We start from the raw sequence: 23,366 nt of genomic DNA, 5'->3' as shown, positions 1-23,366 counted from the left end.
CCCATTGGAAGGCAAAAGTGTACTGGCACCAAGTAGCTAATTGTAATCACACAGAAGGTAAGAGTTAATAGAAGCTGAAGCAGGTGGTGCTTAAAAACAAGCATTTGAGGAGGAAGAACAGAAGACCTGCCTGGTTTGTGGCCTGTGCTGATTCACTTCTGCTTCATGACGGCTGTGCGCTCTTACCATCAACATGTAAGGAAAACTCTGGTGACAGAAAATGCACCTCAATTTTGTGGGTGAATTATTGTTACAAATTTATAAGTGTGATGATGCCTACAAAGCTTAGTCACAAATCATTCAACTTTTGTGCTAAGTAATACGCAAAAAGGCATACCTGGTTCTTAAAAAACTGTAATCTTCATTCTCCCAAGATGAGAGAGTGATCAGATATCACGAGAGATACTTTCCCCTCCTCTCTTTCAGCATCCCTATTTCTTAATTTCAGTGTAACAATACTGAGGTGTAATCTGAATTAGAGCAATGGAAATTATGAATTTGAATATGGATAGAATAAAGGCTCTGTGATGGACCCAGCTATAATCGTTTGCTGTGTATTTTCTCTAGTAAGTTCACAAGATCAGAAGTGGCATATCTGCCTTACTGGCTGAGATAGATGGTGGGGGGGATGGTGGGGGCAAAAGAGGAGAGTGAGGGGAAGGAAAAAAAAAAAAAAAAAAAAAAAAGCAACCTGCTGATTGAAGCAAGAAGTGTCTCATTTCTAAATCAAACTTCTAAATATCTTATTACTTATGATCAAAAGGATACAAATTACAACTACAAGTACAAATTTCTTTTTAAATTAAAAATTACCAATTTATTACTTCTTGCAGTACAGATACTTTATTAGGAGTTAACTGAGGAGACTTGTGTTTAATTATATTGCAGTTAGATCACTATCAAGTCTTGCACCTGGATTTAAAAAAGTACAGTAAACTGTTCCTCTCCTTGGTGAAAAGGGTTATTTAATCATGCCGTTAAGCTTCTGTGATTTTGATTCAATGAAGCAGATGTGTGATCTTAATTATACAGTTGGTGGGATCACAATCACTTCTACCAGCTGAAAATGGGACCCAAGATACCTGTCTATTCTGAGATTGAGAAAAACGTACCTCCATGTATTTTTAGTGTGAAAGGGTGGGTTTAAAAAATTAAACTGACAACTTCCACCTCTGACTGCCAGCGTTTCCATGTCATTGCTCTCATCTTCCCCTACATTTCTTTTTTTCTAGCCTAATTAGATATGCTTCTTTCCTTCATTTGTTTCATGCAGTCTGTTAGAGTTTGTAGAGTACCTTATTTGTGGAGAACAAGTCTCTTTTGTGACTCAGTGTCATCCATTTTCTCATTCCCTATTATTCTATCGTGACTTCATCTTTTCTTTTTTTCTGTTCTGCCTAAAGAAAGAAAAGAGATGATAACTCTTCCACTTATGACATCTTTTTCTTACCCTTGATCTCATGGAAGGTTGTGCAGAATGATCAATAGAAAGCACAGTAAGTGGTACAATACTGTCATTACTTTCAGTATTGACATAATAGAAGCATCTGCTGTCTTTAAACTGTTGCATTTCACAACAATTGCTTTGTATTTCCATAGCTACAGCTTAGAAAGCAATGTCACCCTTGTCTTCCCCGAGCAGGCAGGATTATTATATTATACAAAGCGAGCTAGATATTTTCAGATAAAATGTTTAGGATTATGACAACCAACCATTTCTGGATGTTTTGGTTAATTGTTCTGCTTGGGAGATCGATTTCTATGTTGAAAGTTAGTATTTCCTTTCTGTAAGTACTATATACGTTTTTATGATGATTGCTGCTCCCACTTTCACACATTACACTTTTATGTTTGAGATGATTATGAAACTCTTTACCAACATCTGTGTCTTCCCCGTGCAGTGATCAAGACATAGAGTCTATTCTCTCCCAAATATTTTTTGCACAACTTGTCATCCTTCACTAGCATGGGTTGCAAGCTTAGTCAGTGCCTTTTGGGGGAGAAAATAACCTAGTGAGATCCTCAGAGTTTGATTAGAGGGTAGAGAAACTTAGCACACTACAACTGACAGTTTAGGCACGCAGTCCAAATGAAAGGCTTCTTTTGTTTGCAAACCTGCCAGTCTATCTCATAGTTATGGATCGATGCCTTGTTTTAGGAATTTAAGGAAGGAATGGGAAGTTTAAGTAAGACTTGTAATAAGATGCTTCAGGGTGACTGGGAGCATTTATTCTGAGATAGTAGACTGTGTCCTAGAGCTCTTGAACATCCAGAAGTTGTCCTCTTTTGTTCTCCTTGAGACCACCTTGGGCACAAAGCCCATTGGAGAGAGAAAATGAAGACATTTGCCCATTCATATCTCTTACAAGGAGCATAGGTATAGAAAAAGGCAGATTGAGTCCTAGAGTTAGCAGACAGTAGGATCTACAATTCTGTTAAATATTTACACTCTTCATCTACATGGCCAGTGGTGTGGATTGAATTCTTCCTTTGCTGAAGCAAGATGAACCCAGCCACTAGTTTTAATTCAGAGTCATAAAAATTCAAAATCAGCCTTCCTTCTGCTCTGAGTTCTAAGTCCTCCAGCATGTCTTCCCATATAGATCCTTCCATAATAACAGAAATAAAAAAATAGTACCGGAAATCTTTGCAGTTTTCAACGATTTTTAAAATCTTTTTATTTTATTGTACATGAATCTAGATCTCCCAACCCCCTCCTTAATCTCTGTATCTGGCACTAAAACTACTTTATAAAGAAGATCAAAGACACTAATGCAGTGTCTGGACAGTTCCTTTGTTCTACTTACCATTTCAACCCTTTGAAGATTTAATTGCAATTTAAATTTGTAAACTGTTATTTTCCAATATTAAATAAGATACAGATCTGCATAGCTTGTTGTGCTGTTACCTTCTGTATGACACAGCGAAAGAACCTGTAACGTTGTTTTGCTTAGCCTAAGGGCTATGCAACTAAATGATAAATGATGGTTTGGGGTTTTTTTTTGTTTTGTTTTGTTGGTTTTTTTTTGTTTTGTTTTGTTGGTTTTTTTTGTTTTGTTTTGTTGTTTTTTGTTTTGTTTTGTTTTTGCTTTGATGTGTGTACTAGGTAAGAGAGAGGTTTGCTATTTTTAACTGGTCAAGAAGCAAAGAAAAAAAGATAAAACAGTAAAAGAGCTTCAATGTTGTTAGAATAAAGGATCATCTTCTATATATGTCCCTGAATGGCGTGTTAGGGAAAGTACACAAGCAATAATTTCCTGCCTTTAGTTTTGTTGTCACTGTGGTTAATTCAGCAGACATCACTGTCATTGGTGTGTTTTGGTTTTTTTCCTAACAAGGTCAATGTATGAAAATTGGCCAGATATGTAATACTGTAGAAAATGCCTCAGAGGTGAATGTGGAGAAAATGAATAAAAAGCACATAACGCATACTAAAATGCTTTTATCCAGATAATGTTCATGTATCTGAATAAGAAATCTAAAAATGTCTGGGGTCTTTTTCAGTGTATTCTTTGGTTTATTTAGACTTTGAGGTATAGTTATAAATCCTGTAGTTTCTAAGTGACTTATTTAATTTGTCATCCCTGCAATCCTAGTAGGAAACATATGTGCAGGTACAGACCAGTGTTGAAACAATTTCTTGCATTAAATCAGATTTAACAGCAGACTCTAAAGCTTCTTTTCCTAGCCTTAACTATAACTACCATGGACTTCAGGAGAAATCTGAAATGCCCATCAAGTGTTTCAGTAACTCCTTGTACTGTTGCTGCATTGCCTTGTCGTATGAATCTTTCAGATCACAGTAGATGTGTTCTGCCAGCTATTCATCTTCTACTCTCTGTGTAAATATCTTAATACAAATGGTTGCCTTCTCAGTCCTTCTGAGTTGGGTCCCTCTAATTGATTTGGGGTTACTAACTACCGATAATCCTATACTCTTCACCTTTCCTATATATTTTACCTAATCATATGACAGAGTCTAACAATAAGTATTAAAACTAAAAATCAAATAGTTCTCATGTGGTGATTTATACCTACTTTATGCTTTCCCATGCTTGTTGTGATACAAGTTGTGCGTTGCTTTTTTCTGTTTGTTTTTTGTTTTGGTTTTGGAGTAAAATATGTCCAGACAAGTGTAAATCTGTCTGTTTATGAAGGATAAATGGGGGTAACACATTAGTATATTCTTAATATAAATTGCTTTACAAATATGAAGTTGCAAGGGGCCCTGTGGCCTAAGATTGCTGAGGGCAAGATCTGAAGAACCATAAGAAAGAGAATTTGAAAGAGATAATGTGCGAGGTCATTGGGTCTTGCATCCGTCTCTGGACAGAGTCTTGCGATGGTGCATTTCAGAGTTAAACCTTAATTGAATGTCTGTGTTGAGCTTGATTCTAACTTGTTAGCTATCTGTGGATTGTGATGGATGGTTAGGTTCATAGAATAGGTTCCAAGATGGCTTCTGCTCTTTTGTGCTTCTTGTGTGACTGTTCTATGGAAGAGAATTGCTGGTCACCAGAAACAGTAACAAAGATGGAATACAGGAAGAATAAGAATCTGGAAAAGTTAGACAAGCTAACAGACACTAGGAAGTGCTGATGTGTGGACTCCTATCTCTCTTCTCCTGTCCCACCTGCTAGTGGACTCATTGAATGAAACTTGTATTCATCTAACATAGCGAACGTCCTTTGAGGTCAATGTCTAAAATTCTGTGCTGCTGGGAAAGGACGTGACCTATAAGATGCTGTGGGCTCTTGTAATGGCTGATAATCAGTTAGATAAAGCTCCCAGTTCATCCTGTGCAGCTTTCAACATCTGTGCCATAAAATGGAAGTGAAAGCCGTTAAACTTTTACATTTAACATTTAATGTTAATTTCAGCCACTTGTAAAACTCACTCCCCAAAGTGACCAAACATTCCATGGTTCATAACTGATACCTTTGCATGCTTATGAGAGGTGGGCTTGTAGGTGGGTTTACACGACACCCGCAAAGTGTGCTGGAGGGCAATAGGCTGCCTCTTGGAAATCCGCCCTTGAAGGATGACTCCAGAGTCTCACAGTACACACTTCTTTCTGCAGGATTTAATTGCAAATATGAGAGGTGGCAGAAACTAGAGATAAAGCAATAATTGGGAGAAAAATTTGGCTTTTGCAAACCAGCACAGTGCACAGACTCTGGGCAACTGGTGTATACGTCAATTCAAAGTAGAGGTACTGGTTCAAGGCTCTAGAGCAGTATATTATGTTACCGGCATGCCTGAGCTGATAAGCTGTGACAATATCACTTGCTAGCAGTAAATGAGTCTGCACTGATGCAACTGCAGCCTGAATTTAAGCTAGTTGATACTGAAATGTATTGTGTTCCATTTCAAATATAAATATGTCCTAATTGTAACAGCTCTGCATATTGTATCTGCAGTGCCATTGACTACATAAAATTTGACTTTAATTTAGCAGGATTATAGCAATGTTATGCATTGCTCTGGGGAGTATCAGATGCCTTGCAGTTGTTGAAGTATGTGAGCTTCAGTTCTGTGAAGTTAAACTTAATCATTACAGGTGGAAGTCCTAGTAGAGTAATTATATTTTAGTGTGTCTGCTTTTATGAGCACGCAGATAAAACTACATTACATTCCTGCGCATAAAGCTAGCTGGTTACTTGTTAATAATTATTCTAATCAGGCATTTATTTGTCACTTCATGTGGAAAACACAGCCATTGTAAAATATTTCACTTAAAAAATTTTACCCTTTCTATACTTTGTAAGGTAAATCATATCTGAAAGTTATCTGGAAGGAATAAATATTTCTATATTTTTTAGATTAGGAGAAGGAATAACTCTACGTTAAATTTACAGCCTCCCCGTACTTTCAGTGACCTGTATCTGTAGTGAAAACAGAGCCATGAAATGTTACCTAACTGGATTTGCAGCTTCCCAACAAGTGATGTTTTTGTCTGCGTCTTGCACAGCTGGAATCAAGGCAAGAGATTCTGGGCCCAGGATGCTACTGCAAATGAATATGGGACTTAACAGGGTCTTCATAAACTTTACAGGAAATATAAATATGAGTAATTTAATTAGGGAAAAAAAAAAAAAAAGGCCTGTGTGTATACTGCACAAATTATTTATCAGGATCATATAAAATACCCATGGGTTAATCGATATTTTAATAAGTAGCTAAAGATCATTTGAAAGCTATTATTTAAGATAGCCTAAATTAGAAGGAAAAGAGATTTTACCTGGGGGCCAGCAATTACAAATCTATGTGCTCAGTAAAGACTGTCATATGTCAGTGCTGCAGATATCCAGCAGGAAAGATTTGCTTTGGATCAAAATGCCATTCTGTATTTTAGTTCCCGTGAGAAGTGAGTGTGTACAGGCATACAGATGGCTGTCTGCATTCTAAAAAGAACTATTTTCCCCTGAGTAGAGTACATAATTGTTGGAATTGAATGTACATGGTGAAGTTAAAAAAAATATATGGTGTTATCTTAAAGTTCTACCTTTAATTGACTAAATGTATCACTTTACTGTGTAGAACAATACTAGATTCTAGGACTCAGCTCTAACCAGTTAGCTGAATCAGCTCATTCTTGAGTGTATTTTCAAAAGTTGTTAGATCAAGTCCATTTAACAAAATGTGTAGCTACATTAAATGGTAAATAGGGTCCTACCTTATTCCTTAAAGAATTACTAGTGGTTAATTCAAGATATTAGGGATCTCAATGAGTTGTTGTATTCTATTATATTTCTGTATTTGGTACCTCTGTAAGCAATGTCTGAAAGGTGTATTGCTGCTTCATTGACAGAAACCCTCAGGGAAGAGGGAATGGAGACAGTGCTTCCTGCAGAGTAGAAGGTGAAGAATATTTTGGGCTCAGTGATACTACTGTGTTACTAACAAAATCAATTGTCATCCTTACATGTTTTGGTGTGAATCTCGATACAGGTTCCTGTTCTCCTTGGAGACTGCAGAATTAAGTTGTCTTAAGAGTACAAAAGTGTCTGTAGCCTAATTTCCAATTGGTTTGTGTCTCTGCTTTCGTTAAGCTTGTTATGAGAGAACTCTGTCTAATACAAGACTCAATGGTTATTGATTGGAGGGGAAATAGGGACACATGCTCTCTCACACACACACACAAAATGAAAAAAACAAAAAAACAGAAGGAAAAAAGTCCTGGGAATCTCAGCTGCAGACTTCAGCTTGGGGATGCTAAACTCTCAAGTATTACTAAGTTCCTTTGCTCTTTATTTCTCCTTTTCCTAAACTGAAGACTGAGAGGCAAACTGGGGACAAAGTCTGTAGGGAAGCACCAGACACTGACAAGATATCTTTGGGCCATTTTCAGGAAAGGAGTTCCTATTGATCAAGAGGGGAAGAAACTGAGAAGTTCAGGTGAGCTAGCGCCAGAACTGAAGCATCCTACCTGTGCTGATAGATCTGCTCTAGAACTATTACCCAACAAAAGTGGTGAGAGCATACCACTAGAGAAGTCCTCACCATAGAATGGAATCTGAAGTCCAGGCTAAAAACTACTACAAGGTGTAGCTGGAAAAAGTAGGAATCATGAAGAAAAGGCAGAAGCTTGAGATCAGCAAGGAAAGAGAGAAGGCTGCTATTAACTGTGGTCATACAAAGAAGGAGGGAGGTCTGTGTTATAGACCTATAGCTATAGAATGAAGGTGGAGACTGAGAGATCAGAGTAGATATTAGGTGTCTTGAGACTTGCATGAGAAGCAAGAGGTAAGAATTATGACTGGCTCTGGATAAATTTGAGAGGATGGTGCACAAGATTGATAAGCACGTGGTTTTTGTTTGTTTGTTTGTTTTGAATGGATTGTAATTTTCAGTTCTGTCTTGAAGATTGAACTTGATCTTTAGATCTAGTTAAGTGTTAATATTTTGGTGATTTTGGTCCATGCTCGCTTCCTTATATGTATATATCCATTGTCTAGTAGTTCTGGCCTCTTTATCTAGGCAGTCCCAAACTAATGCTATCCCTTGAGTACAGATCTTTTTCCTTTTTAGCTCAAGTATCAGCTGCTCCAAGATCTCCTCATGTCACATATTTAATTAATTCTGCCCCAAGACTTTCAATGTTAACCTTGTTGGCCTAAGATTCTTCCTAATACTTCCTAGAGTCGCCCTGTACTGCTGCACCTCCATCCGTGAGGAAAGGGAACTGCTTTGAAGACCATGAGAACTAAGTATAGCCCAACTTCCATAGAAACTCTGTAAATCCTAAAAAAAAAAAATTTGTTTAGTGATGTAGTGGGGCTAATAAAGTTAATTTTGGAGCATTCCTACAGAATAAATGTGCTTTTCTTTTGTTGTGACTTTGGCAGTCTAGATTGTCCTGGCAAGTTCATTTTTGAGTAATAGCAAAGGTATCAACGTCTTTTGTATGTTTTCTTCTTTTAAAAGAGTCTTTGTGCTTATGGGTGGTGCTCTATTCTTGCACATGGTGCCAAACAGGGATTCAGCACCTGTGTTACTTCTGTTTATGTTCCCACTCATGGGAGGATGTAATTAACGGAGTTGAGTTCATCACATTGTGCTTTATTCTATTCTGTTACATAAGAGGAAATCCAGGTATGCTGTGGAAGTCTAGATAGATGAAATGACAGAAAGTTCGAGGGAGCTTTTCATTCTTTTTCTTGCTTTCTACATGCAAACATAAAGTACTCAATTTCAAGTTGTTGAATACTCTAGACTTTCTGCTTGTAATCCCTACTTCCTAAGGCCAAAATTTAACGGAGTTCTAATCTCCATGAAAAAGAGTATACAGATCTCTGCAGGCCTGGGGAAGAAGCTAGTCTCTCCCATATTTAAGTAGCACACTGATGTTAAGAGTCACCTGAGTTTGCTGGTTATCCAGCTGAAGAACTGAAATATGGGGAAAAGTTCTGTTTTGAGATATAGCCTGGAAGGAAATTTTCTTTCACAAGAGAAACATATTGAGAACCTTAAAACAAGTTCCGAAGGAGCAAGAATGTTTGTTTTTATTTTTTTTATCTCATGTTTTGCATTATTTTGTTTTCAGACAGTGAAAAATGAGAAGACGTAAATGAGTAAATTCCCACCAGTCACTGTTTTCTTCTTACTGAGTGACTAGAAGTCAGGATATATTGTGAATCTTCTGAATACCAATCAAATTCAGGTCTCATGAACATTTATGTAAGTGAATAGTTGGGTTACTGTAGGTGCTGATGCAGATCTTGATCAAGTAGAATAAGGTAATTGGACGTCCAGTACAGTTGTTCTCCCTTCATATGCTTGAATCAAGGAATCAAGGGATGATTTTCTCAAACCTTGAGGAATCTTCAAACAGGAGGTATTTCCTTCTGCAAATATGTCCAAATATGTCCAACTATAAGATTCTTGAATTTCTGCAGTGGTGCTTTTAAAGCAAATTTGGCTTAGCTAACATCAGTGATTCACATTAATCAACTTTCTTTTTTGAAAAAAACAAAAACAAAACCAGGGGTTGGTTTATTTGTGTTTTGTGATGAAGGGAGGTTTTTGTTGTTTTAATTGTTGTTTTTTTCCTGTGTTGTAAGAAACAAGATGTCTTGCCATGTGCTCCAAGGTGATTGCCCTCTAGGGACAAATTGTGTTTTCATGTATTAGATTGTTTTAATACAGTAAACACCATCTAATACTTCCAATCACTTTTCAGAAATGAGAAACGGAATCCAAATGACCTTGAGTTGGAAAACATTGATTTGTTGTTCCCTTTTATTTTTTCCTAGTGGGTGAATATCTTTCTTTTATTTTAGAGTTTGTCAACATCGCAGCTGAAATAATTAACAGTAGTTGTTATACTCCTGTTGTTTAACTCTTCATTTCAGGTCTGTTGGAAACCCAGTCTTTGCATGAAGCAGACGAAGATATGGTCACTGATGTTGATTTCACCAGTATGATTTCTGAAGAGGAAAAAGAGGAGTTAAAGGCTGAGCTGGCCAAGGTAATTAATTTGAATTTCTGTGAGTATTAATGTTTCTTTTTCTGTTAATCAATAGATATTAATTGTAGGATGAAGTATATCATAATGAAATGCTCTTTCTTTAGGTAAAAATTATTCTAGGCTACAATAGTTTGAAACAATTGTTTTCCGTATGTATTTTTGGAAAGTTAGCTAACTTTTATCTTCTGATGGTAGAGACGAAGTTAAACATGCCATTTTAGTTAACAAAAGCCACTTGTCTTTATATGCATAAGCCTTTCTTTACAAAGACTGAAAGATGTTATTATTACATCTATGAAATTGTTGTTGTAGTGGTGTCACACCTGATAGAAACAATTCTTTGTATGGTGCTCTGCTGCTTATGGTTACAGAAGAGTCTGGTGATTAGCACAGCAATTTCATCAAGTTTTTCTTTCCTTCATGACTGATGTGTCTGGAGAGGGTTGTATTTTTGGTTTGCATTTATTTTTTTTTTTTTTAATTACAGAGCTTCAGGACACATCATAACACCATGAAAAGATTTAAAAAATAATATTTAATAAAAAAGAGAGGAAAGATGAGAAGGGTGAATTATGTGTCTTTTTTATTACAAAGGCTCAGGAGTTTGTCTAGATTTGGCTTAAGATAAGAGAGTGCTATGAGAAGGATTCGCTGCTATTGCACATGGAATGGGCTTACCCAGAAGACAGCTCTTCTCCTGAGAGGAATTCCTGCCTTTTGTACAACAAATATATAAATCAATGTTAAGTCACCATATAAAATACTTTAATAATTAAGAATGCTCTAATCAATCTTAATGACTCTCAAGTCATTTTAGCAATGTTGATTCAATATCTTTTAGTGAAACAGGGAAAAAAAAAGGATTTTTTTTTCTGTGCTTTAGTGTTACATCAAGCTTTTGATTCCAAGTTGTTAGTTACTTTTTATTACTTTCCTGATCCTGTTGTTTTTGTTAATTATAAGAAGGAAGTTGAAACTTCACTTACTCAGTTTATCACACAATAATGATGTAGGAATTTATCCGTTAATTACTGGCTTTTTGTTGGGACAAGAGGCCCAACTGAAAACAAGATGTTCGCTCTGTACCAGAAAGCACTTCTGTGCTATGCAGGTGATGGTGCATTGGTGCAGGTGATGGAGGACTGGCACAGGTTGCCTCAGAGAGGCTGTGGGGTCTCCTCCTTAGAGATCTTCAAAAGCTGCCTGGAGGTGGGCTTGTGCAGCCTGCTGTAGGTTGTCCTGCTTGAGCAGGAGTTGGACCAGATAAACCCTGAGATCTCTTCCAGCCTAAATGCTTCCTTTCCCTTTTTAGGTGAAAGAGACAAGTTAGGTGTATGGAAACAAGGAATAAAAAAGCTTCCTGCAACCATCTGATACAGATATGTCTCTTGCAAGAGGATTTATCTCTTGTCTCTCTTGTGTGCCTGAAGATTCCTGTGAGAGATGAGTTTTCTGATAGAAATGCTCTAATTCTTGTACCAACAAACAAATGAGAGATTGTCTTTCAAATACTCTGATCTTGGCTGACCTGGAAATTATTTTCTGAATTTACCCTCAGCAATTCACTGGCATAGAGCTTACTCTTGGAAAAAAAACCCAAACCTGTAATTGTGCTGCGAAAGGCTTGGAACTTGAGCTTGGTGAACTCTAATGCTTAGAAGAAGTTTATAGTTCTTTAAAAAGACTTACAAAAACCTGTAAGATCTCAACTTTTCCAAGACAAAACTGTGGCAATTGGGTGATGTTTCCTTTTCAAAAGCAATCTGTTTTTGCTTTCAAGTCCTGCTCTGCTCCATCAATGGTGGTTTTGTTTTCCTCCATATCTTTATGTGTTGGTTCAGTTTCCTCTGAGTAAGAGGGCTGTGCATACACCCAGGCCAGGATACTACACTTTGATTGGTGATACGATAAGAAAAAAGGATATTTAATGTGGCTTAGAAATATGGGATTAACCATGATGTCTTCTGTTGTTGTTGTTACACTTGATACTTATCACTAAGTGCCTTGATTATTAAAACTAACATAATAAACATATTCAAATTAATATTCAGCTTATAATTCCAGCCTGTCATTAATATTATTCCAACCAATAGCTGCATTTTTACACATCTTTCCACCTCCACATGTTACATAGTACTGTATAGTCCAGAATATACAGATAATACCAAATTACATAATTCTTTTTTAATATCAGTTTGCCCAGAATGCTCTATTTTACATTATAAGTACTCTCTGAATTGTTGTTTGTGGATTTTATTGTTGTTATTTCCATGGGAGTTGTATATGTAACCTGCTTAAATGGTTTTCAAGATCCCACTGGAAGTCCCTAATTCTTTCTCAGTCTTTGGTCACTGGGATCTGAGCACTTCGGGGAAGCTTTGTGTCTGCCATTAAGTTAAAATGATGGAACTTGAGGAGCATTTTGTCAGTTCAAAGCTAGTTTCTGATCTCTTAAGAAAAATAATGTATTATTTTTAATGCAATCAAAAATGTTCATACTTGGACAACTGAACATGGGGTTAATACTCTCTTAGGGCTTCGCAGCTTTTGGCATCTATTCAAGTGAACAGGTGGAAGTTAATTTTAAGAGAAACCTTCAAATGTTTATGTATCCAAGTACCTAATGATCAGCCTAGTCCTACCCAAGTGGAAAGCTAATGTTTATGTACATGAAAGCATACTGGTGCTAATTTAAATTAAATTCTTTAACAGTGTTACTCAGGCAAACTTCTGGGAAACAAAGAGAATTGTAAATTGCCATCTAAGGTGTGCTGAATTTGTGCTTTCTCAATTCTGTAAGCATTTAACCAGTTATCCTCTCAGAATAGGAACTCATACTGTCTCTTGACAGTATCTCATTTGCAGGTTAGAAATATAATGGAGCATTAGGGATAGGGTGAAAGAATAAAGCAATTTTGGATTGTTACCTATTCTACCAATGAAGTGTTGGTATCACAAGTCTTGGTGAATGCTGGTGTCTGCTTCACTATGGCTGTGGTTTTGCTTTGTGTTCGTAGTCTTACTGCTTAAGTTTTTGAGTAATTTAGATAGGAGGTAGTGACAAAGGAAAAAAAAACTGGTGGCTGGTGGATTTAACAGTGAGACTTTTTAAAGTACAGTGGGCTTGCAGATACTTTTACAAGGAATTGGGATGCATGAATGTGTAACATAAAAATAATGCCGGTACTGACATTGTAAATATGGCCCTAGAGGTCACAACTGAATCTGCTGCTGCTTGCCTCATTCCCTGCAGCCAACAGAGGTAAATCTCAGGATGAGTGTGATCCCAGGGAACTTAACATATGGTATGATACATCACCATATGTTATACTGTTAACACGTGGAGGAAGGAACACAGTTGGTAAGGGAACTTTTAAACCTGAAGTGAAAGGCATCTGCTCGTGTCACTTACCCTTGTTAGCTTCAGTACCTCTGAGTGCTGGTTGCATAACTGGTTTAGGAATCTTCCTAATGAAGAATTCAAGCCTGTGCTCATGGGAGTGCTGTCCAATGGGTAAACAGTCAGTGGCAAACTGTTTCAGTTGTCCCCCTTCTTAGTCAAGTGTTCTGGTCATTGCCACACCAAAACTCAGTTTTGGTTCTGATGTGTGTGAAATGTCTACTGCAGAGAGAATTGTATCTCTCTGTTTGGGATGAATGTCATCTTTACAGCTTGAATTTACATAGTGGCAAGGAGCTCTGAAAACATTAACCTGCTGTGGTTTTTTGAACAATTTTCACTTTTATTTTAAAACATGTGGGGACTAAGATACAACGACAGACACCCGTGATACCCTTAACTTATAGTATTATGTGAATTTTTTTTTAGTTCAACTTGCTGCTAACAATTTGTATTTATTTTTTCATAAGTGTATGAGATTAAAACATAATCTTTAAGTTAAATGCCTGTGCATTAGAAGAGAGATATCTATCTGAATTATCCAATTGTCTTTTGTCCAATTTCCTTGTGAATGAAAAGGTGATATTTGAGGCTCCTGATGTCCAAAGGCAGATCTTGGTCAGGTTGTTCAGTAGTCACTTCCTGTCCAGAGTATTCTGTCCGTCTTATCAGGTGTGTACAGTGGTGTATACAGAGAGAGTCACCTACAGCAGTGGCGTCAGCTATGTTCTGGACATCTTTGTGATTTATACACACTCAAATCTCTATACCTCTCTTGTCACATAAAAAAAAAACCCAAACCCACAAGTTTGTGCGAGATGCATTTAATCTCCTAAGATAGAATGTGTTTATCTTTCTGCGTGAACAGGCTAACACCTCTCTCCTTTCTCCTCCCTCTTTGTTTCTCCCAGCTAGAGGATGAAATTTCAACTTTGCGGCAAGTACTAGCAGCCAAAGAAAAGCACCTGATTGAAATTAAACAAAAGCTTGGCATGAGCCTGATGAATGAGCTGAAGCAGAACTTTAGCAAAAGCTGGCATGATATGCAGACAACTTCTGCGTGAGTACAGACTGCACAAATACATTTTGATATGTTGTGTAGCACATTGGAGATACTTGAGCCCTGGGATGAAATTTTTCCATAGAAATACCTGCCAGAAGGGGTAGAAAACAGGGGCAAGTATGTCAAGCCTCTCAGAGCAAGGAGATCTGAAAAAAACCTTCCACAGCAACAATATGCTTTGCTACTGTATTATGCCTTAATTTTGCAAAATCAGAGCAAATAAATCTGTCACGGGACTGAGGTCAATCTTCCTGTCCCATGACATATTCCTTCAGTTTTTACTGAGGAGAGACAAAAAACTTTATTGATCTCAATGTATTATGTCTTCCAACTTCCGAGAGAAGAAAGATTACCAAATATTAGCAAATATTCAGAAACAAATAATAAATACCCCATCATCTGAATTATAAAGGATTATGGATGGAATCAGCTGATGTGTTGAATTCCTGCTCCTGGCTATCCAAAGGAAACATAAAACTTTGTTGACGTTAACTGTGCCATCTTTAAGGTTATCTTAAGTCCTCTGTATATCAAGTATATCAAGTTTTGCAATTTACCAGCATTGTGTTCTTTGGCAAGTCACGTATCACAGCCTTGGTTTACGGCTGTGGAGAGTGGGTAACTAGTTCACAAGAGTTCAAAGAAACTCTCCTTGAATGTTTAAGCAGCTCGGGGTTTCTAGGGTGAAAAGTAATGTGGAAGTGTAAACAATAGTTATTCTGCTTAGTTATATCTGTTCAAGTAGTTTAATGTGAACTTTCTTTTCTAGAACCAGACCAATTTACTGTGGAAGTCTGTAGTCTAACTCAGTTGCTGCCTTCCAGGAAGGTGCATTTGAAAAATCCCTGAGTGCTTAGGTGAATTGAGCAAGGAAGGGAGCTTATTTGAGTTACAGCTTGCTGCCAAGAGCTATTAGTGCAAGCCTTGTGTAAGGAAGGAGTTAAAAGAACACAGATGGAGATTGTGATAGGATCTGTCCTAAATCTACCATTCCTGAACTGGGAACTGACAGAAGTTTCAATATTTTATTTATTTGTTTGTTTGTTTTTGCAGTTGACAACTGGATTTGAAACTCATAGGGAGATGCAAGAGCAGGCGACCTCACACAAAGGGTGAGGTGGGAGTTGATGGAAAGGCAGGCAGGGCACTGGCATTGCCCATGATGGAACAGCCTCATGGAATCTGAAGAAAAGAGCAGAGCAGGTTCAGTGACAGTAAATACAATCAAGATAGAAGTCAAGAAGACAAATAAGGCATAAACTCCTTAGTAGGAATTGTGATTTGCATGCCTCCTAACATTTACTTTTGGACAGTTTTTCAGCTAAGTCTAAATGTCATCTAATTTTCTTGACATTGTCACTAATTGATGCACTTGAGAGACATTGTCACTGTTGTCTACCACAAGTTCTAGGAGAAGGTAGTCCAGATGCACAGAATTTTAGAAGAGAGGAGAAGCAGAAGGCACCTAAACTGTGATTACTGGGAGACACTAGCAGAATTTCAAAATAAAAGCTTCAATTGTTACTTTAAATTTTGTAGCATTTTCCGAGATAGCTTTTCACTTTCTATTCTGAGAATTGATATTTTTCACAAAAATAAAGAGACTTTAGGAGCCTTTGTCAGTATGGTATCTGCTACTCTTTAAAATGAGCTTCAGAAACAAAAAGCCATTCAGTGCTCCAAGCCTAGTGTTTGGAACTGAGCAGCAAGGAGTCTATTTGTGCCCTTGAAAGTCCTGTTGTCTGTAGTCCAACTGTGATATTATTCTGCCTGATACTCACTGTACAAATCATGGTAATTCAACATTCTTAAAAACAGATGTGTTATGTAATATAGTGGTGATTCGTTTTTGCTAGTCCAAAATAGCAATGGGAAGCATTACTCGCTAATATTCTCTTATTTAATGAGGAAAAGGCTTGCTTTAAAAAAAAAAAGCCCAAAATACTTACATTCCTGTATTTTAAACTTGTAAATCCCAAATTAGTTATTTTTAATTAAAAAAATATATATGATGTTTTAAGGAGGCTACTTTTGCTTTCATGGAATCTTACTGGGTTTTGTAACCACCTTTTCTGAAAATTGTCCCCATTAAAGAAAAAAAAAATTTTTTTCAAACTTATAAAGCACAATTATGCACCAAAATTTTAGTCCTTTTAATCTTAATAATCTTTTAAACTCTCCAGCTGGGCATACATTCTTAGGGCTAAAGTGCACTTAGAGACTCAGCACCCAACTCAAAGAATGAATGCCACTTGGAATGACTGAATATAAACTTCAGATCCTAACTTTTTTTTTTTATTTTTAAGTATTTACATTTGAAAAGGTTGTCCAGGTAGGTTAGGAGTTAGCCTAAGCATGCTTGACATGTTGACATATGGTGCTCAGGGACATGATTTAGCGGAGGGTTGTTAGAGTTAGGGTAGTATGGTTAGGTTGTGGTTGGACTCGATGATCTTTCAGGTTTTTTCCAACCTAAGCAATTCTATGATTCTATTCTATGTACATGTCAGAAATTATCACTAAAGGATTCTGTTGTGATTAAAAAGGAAAAAAAGATCATGATCACACTGAAGAAAGCCAGAGCTGAAGGTCAATTTGGCTAATGTTCTCCACTGAAGATTATGACAGGCTCAGCATAGAAGTCTGCATAAGGTCTATTACTTTCTTATTAATTTATGCTACAAATTATGCTAAAGCATTTCTGTTTCTTGTAAGACACCATATTTATGACAGTAATGTACAGCTCTTTCTGTATCAAACTAGTTTTTTTATCAGCTTTGTTCTTCTGTAAAGAAAAGCTGTAATGTTGTTTGTCTTCTATGAAATACACCTGGAAGTTATTCACTTTTGATGACCAGAATCATAATGCATTTATTATGTTCTTCATTCATTTCTGCTGCTGTTCTTCATTACGGTTATTTTTAGTACAATCTTTGTGTTAGGAAAAGGAGGATCTTTTACTATAGAGGATATCAGTAACTAAAGAGTAAGTGCTTGTTTCAAGCTTAGTTTCATTTCACCAGCTAGAATGATTCCCCATCACCACTTTTTTAAAGATCAGTGTTACAGTGAATAGAGGTGGGTGGGTATTATGTTAGCTTCTAGCAATGCAGGGTTTTATTTATATTTTAAACATGTCTAATTCATTTATTTGAATTCCAGAAGCAAGTTAATGTTGGCAAGTTTTGAGGTTATTTATTTATCTTAAGGAATCATAAAAAATGTCTTCAAAGTGGTATTTACGGAGACCACAACTGAGCTTTTCTTATGTGTTCTGCTACAAAGGAAAAATTTTACGTAACCTGAATACAGTGTGTTTACTTATCTAAATCTTTTTGATTGGTGATGATTCAATAAAGTTTCCACAGTGGTTTCTATTCTTCTGCACTTAAAATTTTCCCTGTGTAGTGCATAGAGGTAAAATGATTGCTCCAGTGAGTATTTTACCTAGTTTTATGCAGAATCACAGAATAGTTGAAGTTTGAAGTGATGTCTGGAGTCTATCCAGTCTAGCTGCCCAGAGCAGAGTGAGGTAGAGTGGCATTCTAAGGACTGTTTCCAGTCTGGTTTTGAATCCAAGGTTGGAGTCTACAGCCTCTCAGGGCAGCTGATTACAATATCCAGTCACCCTTTCTGTGAAAAACCTTTTTCTTATGTTTGAATATTTCTTGTATCTTGTTCACTCCCTTACAGGTTTTCATAGATTAAATCCCCCTGAGTCTTGTCTTCTCCAGGCTAAACAGACCCAATTCTCTAGTATCTCCTCATAGAAGTAATACTCCATTCCCTTAATCATCTTGATGACCCTTCACTGAACTTTCACCAGTATGTCCATGTCCTCTTCATGAAAGAGGAACCTAGAGCAAAACTGCACTGCACTGCACTGAAGGTCTGGCTCTAACTGGTGGTGAGAAGAGGAAAGGGATTATCTCCACCAATCTACTAGCCAGTATTCCCTTTGGTGAACATGATTAGGTTCCTCTTGCCCCATTTTTCTAGTCAAGGTCAAAAGTAATGGTATTCTTTAATGCAGTTACAAATTTGCCTTGCATAATATATGGAGAAGATTACAAATGTTAATTTATATTTCTCATCTCTCTCTCATAGAGATAGCTAAAAACATCCTCACCTTTAGCAATCATATGGATTGTAACCATGCCCAACTTTGTCCTTCAGCCTTTAGGCTGTTGTTCTTCTCACAGAAGAAAACAATGGGATGTTGCAGCGTTGTACTCTTAAGGAGATATATCAGGGCTAGTGAGTTTCTTAGCAGCAGCTGTATCTGTGAAACAATCCAACAACAATCTCACTCAAGCTAACAGTTCTCATAAACTCCTTCTCATTCTTGAAACGTTAGCAACTGTTAGAAAGCATAGGCCTTCTCTTTTTTAAGTGGATAACCTTCCAGCCCATAAAAGAGAATGGTGAAATAACCACAGGCATTGCTTTTAGGGGGTTGATTTTGGTTGGTTTTGCTACTAAAACCACCAAAACTAGTACCCCAGACATTCAGACCACTGTAGGGAGCTGCTTGCTAGTGGCCAATAAATCATTGCAATAGCTAAAAATTGAAAGAAAACATATTCTCTCTTCAAGGGCTGTAGCAATGAAATGTCTCAAAGCCCATATACTTAGTAATTTGAACTGGGGCATTAAGACTGCTTTGAGGTAAAGGAAAGTGGAAGCATCTAGGGTAGGAATCTCACAAAACTGTGTTTCCAAACAGGCTTTTCATCTTTTGCTCTCACAGACAAAATAGTCACTTCTAGAAGCTGAAAATTGTATGAATTAAGTGACCAGAATCAAGAGAGCTGTAAGTGCTAACTCCGACATGTTTCCAAGACAGTGCCTGAGGCACTCTCAAGCACTGGCAGATTTTTGTAGCTCATTTAGGAAGGCTTCAGTATTGCTCTGCTCTTACAAGAAACATCTGCCTGAGATCTCGGAAAGGAGCATTCAACATGGACTTTTCCTCCAGAAACAGAATAAGAATCACATCTTTGACTACTCATTGAGAACTGTACGTACCAGCTTAGTTCTGCTGATAGGAAACCTGAGGATAATAGTGTGGGTTTCCACAAATACTGAATTTTTTTAATCGTATTTTATAATTTAAGTCTCTACCAGGTGATAGAAAATAGAAAGCAATAGTTGCTCTGCATGCATTTTGGTCTTCAAATCTACAGTACTCAGAGCCTCCTTTTGTATAACTTTAAATACGTAACAATATGTTCCAGAGGCTTAGAATTTTCTCAGGAAATTGGCTATAATTTCTGGACAACCGCAGGCCTACTGTGACTTTTATGAACTTAGTATAACATGTTCCCACACACATGCTTGTTACGAGTGGTAGTAATAGAAATGTGGGTGTTTCTGTTCATTGTAATGTGTAATCACCTTTTGTCATTTTCTTCTCTAAATTTGAAAGTACATGTACTGGTTGTATAAGTGAAGAAACAGGCATGTTGATTTTAGCAAGTGCATTACCTGAGTGTGGGTGTGAACTCTATAAATGTAAAAGAAGCCTCTCATTTCCAGTAATTTTCGGTGTCCTTTGGGTCAGGTCAGTCAATGTTCCCACCTTCTTCAAAGACTTGGTTTTGTTGGCTTTTTTGAGCAGCTTTTTTGCATGTATCTCTGGGCTTGAATGTGGGAGGGTGGCCTAATGGAAAATAAGATTGGAGAAAGGACTTGAAGAAGTTAACAAAGTCTGTTTCATTGTCCCTTTCCTGAAAAACGTACATTCACTTGATTGCATCAGAAGCTTTAGCTAATGGAAATTCCATAGGGACTTTGTGTGATCTATTCCAGATCTCTGAATATACTATTTCTTGAAGAAAAAATCACAGAAAATATTCTCCAGAAAATATGTACATGCATTTTAGATATCTGTAAAGGGTATATCTTAGTATAAAGAGGGGTGGCCTAAATGTGAGCTGGAATCTCTGAAATGTCCGGGATTTAAAATATCCAGGAGAGATTCAGTGAAAATGGAGACAGGGAAAAATAAGAGAAGGGAAAGAAAAGATAAGGAAGAACTGAATGGAAAAGAGAAAACAGACATGGTAAGAAAATGAAAGGGAAGAGAGAAAAGAAAAAAAAAAGAAAAGGAAAGGGGGGGAGAGTAGGAAGGAACAGGAAGGGGGAAGAAAGGAGGGAAGAAGAAGAGAGAAGGGGAAAGAGAAGAAAGGAAAAGGGAGGCAGGGATATGTTGAATCTGTATAGTTTATTTTCATCTAGTGTATATAGTGTGGAGCCCACAGATAGTGTTATTAGCACAGTTTAAGGTGTGATGTATTCTGAAGTTTTGTCCTGGAATGTCTTAAGCTTGTCTATGTTTGAGCCAATGTATTATATCTTTTCTACCCTAATAATTATATCACAACTGCTTGTTTCTCTTTCATTCTATGCTGCACTGTACAAGTCATACCTTCACAGTTATATCCCCAGTGTTTTCCATGACTTTGAAGACTACAATGCAGGACAGTACAGAATATTTGTCGCTGTTGCCTGACACCTTTCCTGATTCATGACTTTCTCCTGCCTGCTGAACACAGCAGTTTGCATGCTGCACACAGATTTCTGGCTGGAGGCTGGTAGAGGTTCAGTTCCCTTATTCTCTCTCTGGGACAGGAGTTACCTGGGGCATAGCTCCTTTAACTGATTTAGGCATTTGCACCCATCAAGGGGCTAGCATGGTTTCAAGTAATTCTTAGAATATCTGGCAAAAGGAGAAATATCTAAAAAGTACATCTGTTACTGTGTCTGAAGTCAGAATGAATTTCAGGTGAGCATTTAAACCAAACAGTTCAGAGTTCATTTGTGGGCAGAATGGGAATATGAATGCTCTTAGAGAATACGTACAGATAACATGTACTTTTAAGTACATATTATCTATCATTCATATATGCTTTTTTTTTTAAGCATTAGTGTAGTTTATTTAATACTCTCTATTTTTCACAGAAAATCAATGACAAAATAGCTTTCTATTTGAGAGTTTCTCAGAGATCCAGATGCTTTACACCTATTCCAGAAAACGTCATTCCTAATCTGACTAATAGTTTGAAAAGAAAGAAGAGGCAAATTCCATAGGATGTGGCTTGCGCCACCAGGCTCTGCTCTACATGATTTTGTTGTTAATTGTTTGCATTTTCTTGCATCTTATGTAAGCTCTGTCACAGAAGTTGGTTTCTCAAACGGATTAATTCTGCAAGCAAGCATTGATGAAGAGGAACAATGCTGAATGAAGACGTACTGATTAGTAGTATGTGTTGTTGTATTTTATGGAAGCTGATTTTAAAATCTTTATTATTCACTAATAGGTCAAATATGCAGATGGCCATGCAAAATGTGAATGATGTGTTTGTAGCCTTCTTCTGTCAGGAGCTCATATACTGTGCCTATGAAGGCTGGTTAGATTTAACTCTGCTGTATGAAGGGCAGTTCTGCATTGAGTTGAGATGAGATCAAATACCACGCAGTATGATTATCTCATCTTATTTTGCAGATGATGTTGGTCATTTAAACATCTAGTTCTCTGACCTCTTTATATGTCTGTGGCTTAACTGTGTTTTATATGAAACACCATTTCATAAAGCGTAATGCGAGAATGAAATAATAATCTTCTTTACTGTAGTTGGCTGTAAAAATCAGCTAGTGAGACAGTTTTGTCGTATGATAGTCTGACCTAAATGCCTTATATAAAGGTAAAAATGCATTAAAAATATGGTATAAATCTCTCTGTCAACAGAGTATGTTACAACACTAGAGATGTAAGCTGCTTTTACATGTTTCAGAAAGAGTGTATCAGCAGAATGTAACTGTGCCATATCAACATATTTTATGATAACTTCTAATAATCAGTTTTGTTGACAATTTTTTTTTTTATATTCCTTATTTTAAAATCCAAATTATAATCAGAAACTTATGGATACAATTTTCAGGTGAAAGTCATCTGAAAAAGTTAATATTTGTAATGTCACAATGAGCTTGATTCACAATTTTACACTTTGGATAAAGTATCTGTTTAATCTTTTTGTCTGCAAAATACAGTGTAAGTATTTACTAATATGTGCTAAGTGAGAAGCATGAAATCTGATCCTTGTTATTCACTACAAGTAATTGCTGTGCGCTGAGGAGAATGTTTAGGTGTCACACAAACAGTGAAGGCATTCCTGCTGTAACTGAGTAAATCAAGAGACTCCTGTGTCTGGTTAGTCTGTTTCTACTTCTGCTGATGCTACAGGACATGTGGCATAATGCTTTTAGAATCACAGCCATGATGCTGATGTGTGGCTGTAGGAAAGCAATGCATTACATAAAAAAGTGAACACTGGTGGCTCCTATTACTGGTGTTGCATCCAATTGAGAAGGTTCCCAGAGATCAGAAAGAATATGCTGGAGGTCATCAGTACAAAAATAGTAACAACGGCAAGGTATCAAATGAATGGTGTAAATAAAATGTAACTATAAAAAAACATGTGAACCAAAATACTCTTCTGAATATAAATAAAGAGCATAATTAATTACAGTAAGGAAGTGTGCCTTGTGGAAAGGTCATTTATTAGAAGAAGACATGGTGATACGAATGGTGCATATCACCATTATGGCAAGGATGGGGGAGAATGATTTTTAAGGTAATCACTGGTGATGAAAGCTGTTGTTTCTTGTCTCTGCTGCCAGGCATTCCATGTTGCACAGCATTTTTACCTTTGTTGCTTTTTTGTTCCTTAAAGCTCCTCCAGCATTACTAGAGAGAATGGGGGAGTTCATGTCAAAGGTCATTTTTGGCTAGTTGATGCTGAAAAAAGGCCAGTTGCATAACAGTCTTAGCTGGATTTATGCCGTTGTGTAACATCAGAAGTATTAGGAACATAAATACAGTCTCCGTGTCTTTCTTGCTAGTGGAAATATTGAGGAAGACTTTTATTTAG

At 37.0% G+C, this 23,366-nt stretch overlaps 1 protein-coding gene across 3 annotated transcripts in view; it reads left to right on the top strand.

Moving 5' to 3' along the window:
• The window catches only part of TPD52L1 (TPD52 like 1), a 51,286-nt gene that overhangs the window by 9,561 nt on the left and 18,359 nt on the right, over nucleotides 1-23,366 (top strand). For all 3 annotated transcript variants that reach the window (XM_085217375.1, XM_085217377.1, XM_085217376.1), the window contains exons 2-3: nucleotides 9,855-9,970; nucleotides 14,282-14,430. In XM_085217375.1, coding sequence (XP_085073501.1) covers nucleotides 9,855-9,970; nucleotides 14,282-14,430 — 265 coding nt within the window. The remainder of the gene's footprint in view (nucleotides 1-9,854; nucleotides 9,971-14,281; nucleotides 14,431-23,366) is intronic.

Source organism: Meleagris gallopavo, chromosome 2 (genome assembly GCF_905368555.1).
Source record: "Meleagris gallopavo chromosome 2, MGAL_WU_HG_1.1, whole genome shotgun sequence".
Taxonomy (NCBI): domain Eukaryota; kingdom Metazoa; phylum Chordata; class Aves; order Galliformes; family Phasianidae; genus Meleagris; species Meleagris gallopavo.
This window is presented reverse-complemented; position numbering and strand designations above follow the sequence as displayed.